This window comes from Lampetra planeri, unplaced genomic scaffold (genome assembly GCF_965212315.1).
Source record: "Lampetra planeri unplaced genomic scaffold, kcLamPlan1.2.h2 scaffold_562, whole genome shotgun sequence".
NCBI lineage: Eukaryota > Metazoa > Chordata > Hyperoartia > Petromyzontiformes > Petromyzontidae > Lampetra > Lampetra planeri.
In genome coordinates, this window is record NW_027615385.1 from 31,209 (window position 1) to 45,816 (window position 14,608).

At 58.7% G+C, this 14,608-nt stretch overlaps 1 protein-coding gene across 2 annotated transcripts; it reads left to right on the top strand.

Annotated features, from left to right (window-relative positions):
• Positions 1 to 411: 411 nt before the first annotated feature.
• On the top strand, positions 412 to 6,037 carry EEF1AKMT1 (EEF1A lysine methyltransferase 1). 2 transcript variants are annotated; one of them, XR_013590004.1, is made up of 4 exons: positions 412 to 497; positions 3,449 to 3,670; positions 5,003 to 5,252; positions 5,867 to 5,953. XR_013590004.1 is itself a non-coding variant. In XM_078623991.1 (4 exons), exons 2-4 carry the CDS (start codon positions 3,461 to 3,463, stop codon positions 6,003 to 6,005), a joined length of 432 nt encoding a protein of 143 aa, XP_078480117.1. In that variant the 5' UTR covers positions 412 to 497; positions 3,449 to 3,460; the 3' UTR covers positions 6,006 to 6,037. The 2 variants fall into 2 exon arrangements, 1 of the variants encoding a protein (XP_078480117.1); XM_078623991.1 differs by having other exon boundaries at positions 5,003 to 5,085; positions 5,867 to 6,037.
• Positions 6,038 to 14,608: the final 8,571 nt, after the last annotated feature.

Consider the following 14,608-nt stretch of genomic DNA (forward strand, 5'->3'; position numbering starts at 1 on the left):
TTCAGTGTTCATCACTGAGGCTCACAGAGCCATACTGAGGCTCCTCCCACAGGGCTCAGGGTTCATCACTGAGGCTCACAGAGCCAGACTGAGGCTCCCACAGGGTTCAGTGTTAATTACTGAGGCTCACAGAGCCAGACTGAGGCTCCCACAAGGTTCAGTGTTAATCACTGAGGCTCACAGAGCCAGACTGAGGCTCCTCCCACAGGGTTCAGTGTTAATCACTGAGGCTCACAGAGCCAGACTGAGGCTCCTCCCACAAGGTTCAGTGTTAATCACTGAGACTCACAGAGCTAGACTGAGGCTCCTCCCACAGGGTTCAGAGTTCATCACTGGGTGGGCGGGGCGACTCGGCGGGGGAGGGGCGGCTGAGGGGGCGGGGCTGTTGAGCCGCCATCCCATTGGCTCGCCGGTCGTCACGGGGTCACCACGGAGGTCGTCACGGGGTCACCACGGGGTCACCGCTCCGTGGGTGAGAAGGGAGCGACTCTCACGAGGTAATTGTCTCTCTCTGTCTCTCACTCTGAGTCACTCTGTGTCTCACTCTGTGTCTCTGTGTCTCACTCTGTGTCTGTGTCTCTGTCTGTGTCTCTCACTCTGTGTCTCACTCTGTCTCACTTTGTGTCTCACTCTGTGTGTCTCTGTGTCTCACTCTGTGTCTGTGTCTCTGTCTGTGTCTCTCACTCTGTGTCTCACTCTGTCTCACTTTGTGTCTCACTCTGTGTGTCTGTGTCTCTGTCTGTGTCTCTCATTCTGTCTCACTCTGTCTCTGTGTCTCACTCTGACTCTGTGGCTCTCCCTGTGTCTGTCTCTGTGTCTCACTCACTCTGTGTCTCTGTGTCTGTCTCTGTGTCTCGCTCTATCTCTCTGTCTCTCACTCTGTCTCTGTGTCTCACTCTGTCTCTGTGTCTCTCTGTGTCTCTCACTGTCTCTGTGTCTCTGTCTGTATCTCTCTCTGACTCTGTGGCTCTCCCTGTGTCTGTCTCTGTGTCTCACTCACTCTGTGTCTCTGTGTCTGTCTCTGTGTCTCGCTCTATCTCTCTGTCTCTCACTCTGTGTCTCTAACTCTGTCTCTGTGTCTCACTCTGTCTCTGTGTCTCTCTGTGTCTCTCACTGTCTCTGTGTCTCTGTCTGTATCTCTCTCTGACTCTGTGGCTCTCCCTGTGTCTGTGTCTCACTCACTCTGTGTCTCTGTGTCTGTCTCTGTGTCTCGCTCTATCTCTCTGTGTCTCACTCTGTGTCTCTCACTCTGTCTCTGTGTCTCACTCTGTCTCTGTGTCTCTCTGTGTCTCCGTTTCGTTGCACGTGGCAGTGTGGTGGTGCACGTGGCGATGTGCTCGACTCGGTGTTGGTGATTCACGTCGCAAAAGCGGCTGCAGAGCTATTGCTGCTGGCAACAATAGCTCTGGTTTTAAAAGTCTAAAGTCTCTCTGTCTCTCATTCTCTCTCTGTCTCTCTGTCTCTGTGTCTCACTCTGTCTCTGTCACACACTCTCTGTCTTTCTCTGCGTCTCTCGCTGTCACACTCTCTGTCTCTCTCTCTCTCTCTCTGTGTGTCTCTCCGTGTCTCACTCTTTCTGTGTCTCACTGTGTCTCTCTCTGTGTCTCACTCTCTGTCTCTCTCCGTGTCTCACTCTCTTTGTCTCTCTGTGTCTCTCTCCGTGTCTCACTCTCTCTCTCTGTGTCTCTCTCTGCCTCTCTCGAGAGAGCGCTTGCGGCCCAGCGAGTCACACGAAGCCTGCACTAGGCCCTGCCTCGCTGGGACAGTGCAGTCAGTGGTGGTGTAGTGGTGGTGAGGAGCTCACTGTAGTGGTGGTGAGGAGCTCACTGTAGTGGTGGTGAGGAGCTCACTGTAGTGGTGGTGAGGAGCTCACTGTAGTGGTGGTGAGGAGCTCACTGTAGTGGTGGTGAGGAGCTCACTGTAGTGGTGGTGAGGAGCTCACTGTAGTGGTGGTGAGGAGCTCACTGTAGTGGTGGTGAGGAGCTCACTGTAGTGGTGGTGAGGAGCTCACTGTAGTGGTGGTGAGGAGCTCACTGTAGTGGTGGTGAGGAGCTCACTGTAGTGGTGGTGAGGAGCTCACTGTAGTGGTGGTGAGGAGCTCACTGTAGTGGTGGTGAGGAGCTCACTGTAGTGGTGGTGAGGAGCTCACTGTAGTGGTGGTGAGGAGCTCACTGTAGTGGTGGTGAGGAGCTCACTGTAGTGGTGGTGAGGAGCTCACTGTAGTGGTGGTGAGGAGCTCACTGTAGTGGTGGTGAGGAGCTCACTGTAGTGGTGGTGAGGAGCTCACTGTAGTGGTGGTGAGGAGCTCACTGTAGTGGTGGTGAGGAGCTCACTGTAGTGGTGGTGAGGAGCTCACTGTAGTGGTGGTGAGGAGCTCACTGTAGTGGTGGTGAGGAGCTCACTGTAGTGGTGGTGAGGAGCTCACTGTAGTGGTGGTGAGGAGCTCACTGTAGTGGTGGTGAGGAGCTCACTGTAGTGGTGGTGAGGAGCTCACTGTAGTGGTGGTGAGGAGCTCACTGTAGTGGTGGTGAGGAGCTCACTGTAGTGGTGGTGAGGAGCTCACTGTAGTGGTGGTGAGGAGCTCACTGTAGTGGTGGTGAGGAGCTCACTGTAGTAGTGGTGAGGAGCTCACTGTAGTAGTGGTGGTGAGGAGTTCACTGTAGTGGTGGTGAGGAGCTCACTGTAGTGGTGGTGAGGAGCTCACTGTAGTAGTGGTGGTGAGGAGCTCACTGTAGTGGTGGTGAGGAGCTCACTGTAGTGGTGGTGAGGAGCTCACTGTAGTAGTGGTGAGGAGCTCACTGTAGTGGTGGTGAGGAGCTCACTGTAGTAGTGGTGAGGAGCTCACTGTAGTAGTGGTGAGGAGCTCACTGTAGTGGTGGTGAGGAGCTCACTGTAGTGGTGGTGAGGAGCTCACTGTAGTAGTGGTGAGGAGCTCACTGTAGTAGTGGTGGTGAGGAGCTCACTGTGACAGTGGTGAGGAGCTCACTGTAGTGGTGGTGAGGAGCTCACTGTAGTGGTGGTGAGGGGCTCACTGTAGTAGTGGTGAGGGGCTCACTGTAGTGGTGGTGGTGGTGAGGAGTTCACTGTAGTAGTGGTGAGGAGCTCACTGTAGTGGTGGTGAGGGGCTCACTGTAGTAGTGGTGAGGGGCTCACTGTAGTGGTGGTGAGGAGTTCACTGTAGTAGTGGTGAGGAGCTCACTGTAGTAGTGGTGAGGGGCTCACTGTAGTAGTGGTGAGGGGCTCACTGTAGTGGTGGTGGTGGTGAGGAGTTCACTGTAGTAGTGGTGAGGAGCTCACTGTAGTGGTGGTGAGGAGCTCACTGTAGTGGTGGTGAGGAGCTCACTGTACCCGGCGAGGTAGTCAACATCTCCTAGCCACCGTGGCGCCCAGAAATTGACAACCGCGCGAGGTTCTGATTGGCGGCCTCTCGCGCGATCCCCCTCTTCAGGTATCGACAGCGATGGGGTCGGCTGACGAGCAGAGATGTCGCAGGATCCCGGGGAGTGACGACGACGACGACGCCGCCGCCGAAGACGACGACGACGACGAGCCCAGGCTGTCGGCGCACGCGCTCGCCGCTCTGCGCGAGTTCTACGCGGAGCAGGGAGAGAAGGAGGCGGCGGGAGAGGTGGGAGCCCGGGCGGAGGACGAAGACCCGCCCGAGAACTGGGTGAGCCGCGCGTGCCGGGGTGCGCGCAGCGGGCGGTCAAGTGGGGAGCGGCGGTGCAGCGGTTAGCGCCGGCGCTGCTGCGTAGAAACCCGGCGACCCGAGTTCGATTCCCGCTCGAGGCCGACACCGGCGACGATCGTCTGAACCGGTCCCGGGCCTCCCCCTAGGCCAGAGGTCGCAACCGGGTACCCGATACCCGTACCCTACCCGATACCCGTACCCTACCCGATACCCGGCTACCCGTACCCGGCCGGGTACGGGTAGGCCGTGAGTCACTGGTGAGTCACCGTTTGTCACTCATTTCCCAACGTCTTGTCTCTTCTCACAATTCAAGTTCCTAGAATCAACCCACCCGCGCCTGCAACATGGCTTGATCACAGAGGTCGCAATCGGGTACGCGATACCCGTACCCTACCCGTACCCGGCCGGGTATCGGGTAGGGTACGGGTACGGCCGGGTACGGGTACCCGTTTGCGACCCTGGTGCGGCCGGGTACGGGTAAGGAATCAAAACCCGTTTGCGACCTCTGCGCACGTGTCCACGCGCGCGTGTGAGACCCCGCGCACGTGTCCACGCGCGCGTGTATGACAGACAGACCCTCATCCTGGGTCTGTCCTGTGACCTGCCAGCAGGGAGCCTTCCACACGTCACGTGACGTCCGCAAAGTGCACCTAGCCTGGTGCAAGCGCTGTGTTGACGTCACCCCCCACTTATTGGCGAATGGAAGCTGTTGCTGTTGTTGATATTTGCTTGCGTGTGTGTCTTTGTGTGCATGTGTGTACCCGTATGTATGTGTGTGTGTGCCTGTGTGTGCCTGTGTGTGCCTGTGTGTGTGTGTACTCCGTGTGTGTGTGTGTGTGCCCGTGTGTGTGCCCGTGTGTGTGTGTACTCCGTGTGTGTGCCTGTGTGTGTGTGCGCTCGTGTGTGTGTGCCCGTGTGTGTGCCCGTGTGTGTGTGTACTCCGTGTGTGTGTGTGCCCGTGTGTGTGTGTACTCCGTGTGTTTGTGTGTGCCTGTGTGTGTGTGCCTGTGTGTGTGTGCCCGTGTGTGTGTGTGCGCTCGTGTGTGTGCCTGTGTGTGTGTGTGCCTGTATGTGTGTGCCTGTGTGTGTGTGCCTGTGTGTGTGTGCGCTCGTGTGTGTGTGCCCGTGTGTGTGTGTGCCTGTGTGTGTGTGCCTGTGTGTGTGTGCGCTCGTGTGTGTGTGCCCGTGTGTGTGTGTGCCTGTATGTGTGTGCCTGTGTGTGTGTGTGTGTGCCTGTATGTGTGTACTCCGTGTGTGTGTGTGACCGTGTGTGTGTGTGCGCCCGTGTGTGTGTGTGTGTGCTGCGAGTAGCAGCTGAGCCAGTTCTGGTACACGGAGGAGACGGCCGCGGCGCTGGCCAGGGAGGCCGTGGACGCAGCTGGGCCCCAGGGCCGGTGAGGCCGCCACACAAAGACAAAGGTCACCCCAGTAGCCCACGCAGGCTGGGGCGGCAAGTGCCGTTCAAAGTGATCTGCGGCTCAACTGAGCTCATCTCCCGCGGAGCCGGCGGCGGGGATTCCACGTTCCTATGGCGAGGGCGAGTCTGGCCAACCGCAAAGTGGTACTCTTTTTATCCACCCCGGGGGGATGATGGGATAAGGGGCCGTCCATAAATGACATCACGCACCTGGGGGGGGGGGGGGTCAGTGTGACGATGGGGGCGGGGGGGGGGTTTGAGAAATGTGACGTCACATCAAAATGCGCAACTTTAATTCAATATAGAGAACACGTTCTACTTAATTAAATTTACTTTTTAATAAATGTTGTCTCCTACAACATCAGAGTGCAGCGCCACATTAAATACGCACTACAATGACAATAGTTTAAAGCGATTTGAAGCATGTTTTATTATTTTTTGTGGGGGGGGGGGCAGAGCTTTGTGACGTCATATTTGAGAGAGGTGGGGGGGGTCAAAAATCGTCCACAATCGCGTGACGTCATTTATGGACGGCCCCCTAAAGTCAACCCCCAATCGGGAATTGATCCCCCACCGATGTTGGCCATGAGCAGAACTTGAATCCCAAACGAGCAGCTGGCGCGGGGCGCGTGAAGATCGGCGGAGGGGAGACAGGTGGCGCACGGAACGGGGGCGTGGTGCTGGCCCACCCGCCTCCTCGCCGCGGCACTTGCCCCGACGGTCTGGTGAGGCTACGCGGGGGATCTTTGCCTTTGCAGAGTGGCGTGTGTCTGCGCGCCGAGCGTGTTCCGAGCGCTCCTCCGACTGCGCAAGTCCGAGGAGGCGGCGGCGGCGCTACCGGAGAATTCCCATTGCGCCTCCTCGCTCCCGTGGGAACCTACACAGACCTCGGTATAACACACACTCACACACTCACTCACTCACACACACACTCACACACACACACTCACACACACACTCACACCACACACACTCACACTCACACACACTCTCACACTCACACACACTCACACACTCACTCACACTCACTCACACACACACACTCAACTCACACATACACACACACTCACACACACTCACTCACACACACATACACACTTACACACACACACACTCACACACACTCACACAACACTCACTCATACACTCACTGACACACTCACTCACACACTCACTCACTCACTCACACACTCACCACACACACTCACTCACACACACATACACACTCACACACACACTCACACACACTCACACACACTCACACACACCACTCACACACTCACACACACTCACACACACACTCACTCATACACACTCACTCACACACACATACACACACACTCACACACACACACTCACTCACCACACCCACTCACACACACACACTCACACACACTCACACATACACACTCACCACACACACTCACTCACACACACATACACACTCACACATACACACACACACTCACTCACACACTCACTCACACACTCACACCACACACACTCACTCACACATACACACACTCACCACACACACACACTCACTCACACATACACACACTCACCACACACACTCACTCACACATACACATACACACACACACACACTCACACACACTCACTCACACACTCACTCACACACTCACTCACACACTCACACCACACACATACACACACTCACCACACACCTCACACACACTCACTCACACACACACTCACACACACATACACACTCACCACACCCACTCACACACACTCACACATACACACACTCACCACACACACTCACTCACACACACATACACACTCACACATACACACACTCACTCACACATACACACACTCACCACACACACTCACTCACACACACATACACACTCACACATACACATACACACACTCACTCACCACACACTCACACACACTCACACACACACTCACTCATACACACACACACACTCACTCACACACACATACACACTCACACATACACATACACACACTCACTCACACACACACACTCACACACACTCACACACACACTCACTCATACACACACACACACTCACTCACACTCACACACACACTCACACTCACTCACACACACACTCACTCACACACTCACACCACACACACACTCACGCACACACACACGCACACACTCACTCGCACACACACCACACACCCACACACACAAACACTCCCCCACACACACACACACTCCCACACACACTCCCACACACACTCCCACACACACACACTCCCACACACACTCACCCACCCACACTCACACACTCCCACACACACTCACCCACCCACACTCACACACTCACCCACATTCACTCACCCACACTCACCCACATTCACTCACACACACTCACTCACCCACCCACACTCACACACCCACACTCACTCACCCACCCACACACACTCACCCACACTCACCCACCCACACTCACCCACCCACACTCACCCACCCACACTCACCCACCCACACTCACTCACTCACTCACCCACCCACCCTCACTCACCCACCCACACTCACTCACTCACCCACACTCACCCACCCACACTCACCCACCCACACTCACCCACCCACACTCACCCACCCACACTCACCCACCCACACTCACCCACCCACACTCACCCACCCACACTCACCCACACACACACTCACCCACACACACACTCACCCACCCACACTCACTCACTCACCCACCCACACTCACCCACCCACACTCACCCACCCACCCACACTCACCCACCCACCCACACTCACCCACCCACCCACACCCACCCACACTCACCCACCCACACTCACCCACCCACACAAACTCACCCACCCACACAAACTCACCCACCCACACACACACTCACTCACCCACCCACACACACTCACCCACCCACACACACACTCACCCACCAACACCCACCCACACTCACCCACCCACACTCACTCACTCACCCACTCACCCACACTCACTCACACTCACCCACACTCACTCACCCACCCACACTCACCCACCCACACTCACCCACCCACCCACACCCACCCACACTCACCCACCCACACAAACTCACCCACCCACACAAACTCACCCACCCACACACACACTCACCCACCAACACCCACCCACACTCACCCACCCACACTCACTCACCCACCCCACCCACACACACACTCACTCACTCACTCACCACTCACCCACACTCACTCACACTCACTCACCCACACTCACTCACCCACACTCACTCACCCACCCACACTCACCCACCCACACTCACCCCACCCACACTCACCCACCCACACTCACTCACCCACACTCACTCACCCACCCACACCCACCCACCCACACTCACTCACCCACACTCACTCACTCACCCACACTCACCCACCCACACACACACCACACTCACCCACCCACACTCACCCACCCACACTCACCCACCCACCCACACACACACCCCTCACCCACCCACACCCTCACCCAACTCACCCACCCACACACCCACCCACACACACTCACCCACCCACACTCACTCACCTCACTCACCCACACTCACTCACCCACACTCACTCACCCACACTCACTCACCCACCCACACTCACTCACCACACTCACCCACACTCACTCACCACCTCACCACTCACCCACACTCACTCACCACACTCACTCCACTCACCCACACTCACTCACTCACCCACACTCACTCACTCACCCACCCACCCACACTCACCCACCCACCCACCCCACACTCACCCACCCACACTCACCCACACACACTCACCCACACACACTCACCCACCCACATTCACTCACCCACACTCACCCACATTCACTCACCCACTCTCACTCACCCACCCACACTCACACACACACACCCACACTCACTCACCCACCCACACACACTCACCCACACTCACCCACCCACACTCACCCACCCACACTCACCCACCCACACTCACCCACCCACACTCACTCACTCACTCACCCACCCACCCTCACTCACCCACCCACACTCACTCACTCACCCACACTCACTCACCCCACACTCACCCACCCACACTCACCCACCCACACTCACCCACCCACACTCACCCACCCAAACTCACCCACCCACACTCACCCACCCACACTCACCCACACACACACTCACCCACACACACACTCACCCACCCACACTCACTCCACTCACCCACCCACACTCACCCACCCACACTCACCCACCCACCCACACTCACCCACCCACCCACACACACACCCTCACCCACCCACCCTCACCCACCCACACTCACCCACCCACACACCCACCCACACACACTCACCCCACCCACACTCACCTCACTCACTCACCCACACTCACTCACCCACACTCACTCACCCACACTCACTCACCCACCCACACCACTCACTCACCCACACCACTCACTCACCCACACTCACTCACTCACCCACCCACACTCACCCACCCACCCACACTCACCCACCCACACTCACCCACACACACTCACCCACACACACTCACCCACCCACACTCACCCACCCACACTCACCCACCCACACTCACCCACCCACACTCACCCACCCACACTCACCCACCCACCCACACTCACCCACCCACACCCACCCACACTCACCCACCCACACCCACCCACCCACACACACACACCCACACACACTCACCCACACCCACACTCACCCACACACACTCACCCACCCACCCACACTCACTCACCCACACTCACCCACCCTCACTCACTCACCACCCACACTCACTCACCCACCCACACCCACCCACCCACACTCACTCACTCACTCACCCACACTCACTCACCCACACTCACTCACCCACCCACACTCACTCACCCACACACACCCACACACTCACTCACTCACTCACCACCACCCACTCACTCACTCCACACCCACACACTCACTCACTCCCACACACACTCATCCACACACACTCACTCACCCACACTCACCCACCCACACTCACCCACCCACACTCACCCACCCACTCACTCACTCCCACACCCACACACTCACTCACTCCCACACACACTCATCCACACACACTCACTCACTCACCCACACTCACCCACCCACACTCACCCCACCCACACTCACCCACCCACACTCACCACCCACCCACACTCACCCACCCACACTCACTCACCCACACTCACTCACCCACCCACCCACACCCACCCACCCACACCCACCCACCCACACTCACTCACCCACACTCACCCACCCACACACACACATCACTCACCCACCCACACTCACCCACCCACACACACACACTCACCCACCCACACTCACTCACCCACCCACACTCACCCACCCACCCACACTCACCCACCCACACTCACCCACACTCACTCACTCACCCACACTCACCCACCCCACACACCACACACTCACCCACCCACACTCACCCACCCACACTCACCCACCCACCCACACACACTCACCCTCACCCACCACTCACACCCACCCACACCACCCACCCACACACACTCACCCACCCACACTCACTCACTCACTCACCCACACTCACTCACCCACACTCACTCACACTCACTCACCCACACTCACTCACTCACTCACTCACCCACCCACACTCACTCACTCACCCACCCACCCACCCACACTCACCCACACTCACCCACCCACCCACACTCACACCACCCACCCACACTCACCCACCCACCCACACCCACCCACCCACACACACACCCACCCACACACACACCCACACACACTCACCCACACCACACTCACCCACACACACTCACCCACCCACCCACACTCACTCACCCACACTCACCCACCCTCACTCACTCACTCACCCACACTCACCCACCCACACCCACCCACACCCACCCACCCACACTCACCCACACACTCACTCACTCACCCACACACACTCACCCACACACACCCACACTCACCCACCCACACACTCACTCACTCCCACACCCACACCACCACCTCACACACACCCACTCCCACACACACTCACCCACCCACACACTCACTCACTCCCACACCCACACACTCACTCACTCCCACACACACTCATCCGCACACACTCACCCTCACTCACACCCACCCACCCACACTCACCTCACCCACCCACACTCACCCACCCACACTCACCCACCCACACTCACTCACCCACCCACACTCACCCACCCACACTCACCCACCCACACTCACCCACCCACACTCACCCACACACACCACACACCCACACACACACCCTCACCCACCCACCCTCACCCACCCACACTCACCCACCCACACTCACTCACTCACTCACCCACACTCACTCACCCACCCACACTCACTCACTCACCCACACTCACTCACTCACTCACCCACACTCACTCACCCACCCACCCACACTCACCCACCCACCCACACTCACCCACACACACTCACCCACCCCACACTCACCCACCCACCCACACTCACCCACCCACCCACACTCACCCACCCACCCACACACACTCACCCACCCACACTCACCCACCCACCCACACCCACACTCACCCACCCACACTCACCCACCCACACTCACCCACACACACTCACCCACACACACTCACCCACACACACTCACCCACCCACACTCACCCACCCACCCTCACTCACCCACCCACCCACACTCACCCACACCCACCCACCCACACTCACCCACCCACCCACCCACCCCACACTCACCCACACTCACCCACCCACCCACACTCACCCACCCACCCACACACACTCACCCACACTCACCCACACACACTCACCCACCCACCCACACTCACTCACCCACACTCACCCACCCACACTCACCCACCCACACTCACCCACCCACACTCACCCACCCACACTCACCCACCCACACTCACCCACCCACACTCACCCACCCACACTCACCCACCCACACTCACCCACACACACACTCACCCACACACACACTCACCCACCCACACTCACTCACTCACCCACCCACACTCACCCACCCCACACTCACCCACCCACCCACACTCACCCACCCACCCACACACACACCCTCACCCACCCACACTCACTCACTCACCCACCCACACTCACTCACCCACCCCACCCACACTCACCCCACCCACCCACACTCACCCACCCACACTCACCCACACACACTCACCCACACACACTCACCCACCCACACTCACCCACCCACACTCCACCCACCCACACTCACCCACCCACACTCACCCACCCACACTCACCCACCCACCCACACTCACCCACCCACACCCACCCACACTCACCCACCCACACCCACCCCACACACACACCCACACACACTCACCCACACACACTCACCCACCCACCCACACTCACTCACCCACACTCACCCACCCCACTCACTCACTCACCCACACTCACTCACCCACCCACCACCCACCCACCCACACTCACTCACCTCACCTCACCCACACTCACTCACCCACACTCACTCACCCACACACACTCACCCACACTCACCCACCCACACTCACTCACTCCCACACCCACACACTCACTCACCCACACACACTCATCCACACACACTCACCCACACTCACCCACCCACACTCACCCACCCACCACACTCACCCACCCACACTCACCCACCCACACTCACTCACCCACACTCACTCACCCACCCACACCCACCCACCCACACCCACCCACCCACACTCACTCACCCACACTCACTCACCTCACCCACACTCACCCACCCACACACACACACTCACCCACCCACACTCACCCACCCACACTCACCCACCCACCCACACACACACCCTCACCCACCCACACCACACCTCACTCACCCACACTCACTCACCCACACTCACCACACTCACTCACCCACACTCACTCACTCCACTCACTCACTCACCCACACTCACCTCACCCACCCACCCACCCACACTCACCTCACTCACCACTCACCCACCCACACTCACCCACACTCACCCACCCACCCACACTCACCCACCCACCCACCCACCCACACCCACCCACCCACACTCACCCACCCACACCACACACCCACCCACACACACTCACCCACACACACTCACCCACACCCACACTCACCCACACACACTCACCCACCCACCCACACTCACCACCCACACTCACCCACCCTCACTCACTCACTCACCCACACTCACCCACCCACACCCACCCACACCCACCCACCCACACTCACCCACACTCACTCACCCACACTCACTCACCCACACACACTCACCCACCCACACTCACCCACCCACACTCACTCCCACCCACACTCACCCACCCACACTCACCCACCACCCACCCACACTCACCCACCCACACACACACACCCACACACACTCACCCACACCCACACTCACCCACACACACTCACCCACCCACCCACACACTCACCCACCCACCCTCACTCACTCACTCACCCACACACCCACACCACTCACCCACACTCACCCCACACACACACACACTCACCACACACACTCACTCACCCACACTCACCCACCCTCACTCACTCACTCACCCCACACTCACTCACCCACCCACACCCACCCACCCACACTCACTCACTCACTCACCCACACTCACCACCCACACTCACTCACCCACACACACTCACCCACACTCACCCACCCACACTCACTCACCCACACACCCACACTCACTCACCCACACTCACTCACCCACACACACTCACCCACCCACCCACACTCACTCACCCACACTCACCACCCACACTCACTCACTCACCCACACTCACTCACCCACCCACACCCACCCACCCACACTCACTCACTCACTCACCCACACTCACTCACCCACACTCACCCACCCACACTCACTCACCCACACTCACCCACCCACACTCACTCACCACCCACACCTCACCCACCCACACTCACCACCACACTCACTCACCACTCACTCACCCACACACACTCACCCACACACTCACACTCACTCACCCACACTCACTCACCCACACACACCCACCCACACTCACCCACCCACACTCACCCACCACACTCACCCTCACCCACACTCACTCACCCACCCACACCCACCCACCCACACCACCCACCCACACCCACCCACCCACACTCACTCACCCCACACTCACTCACCCACACTCACCCACCCACACACCACACTCACCCACCCACACTCACTCACCCACACCCTCACTCACACCCTCACCCACCCACACTCACTCCACCCACACACCACCCACACCACACTCACCCACCCACACTCACTCACCCACACACACTCACCTCACTCACCCACACCACCACCCACACTCACCCACCCCACACTCACCACACACCCACACTCACTCACCCACACTCACTCACCCACACCACACACACCACACCACACCACACTCCACCCACCCACACTCACCCACCCACACTCACTCACCTCACCCACCCTCACTCACTCCAC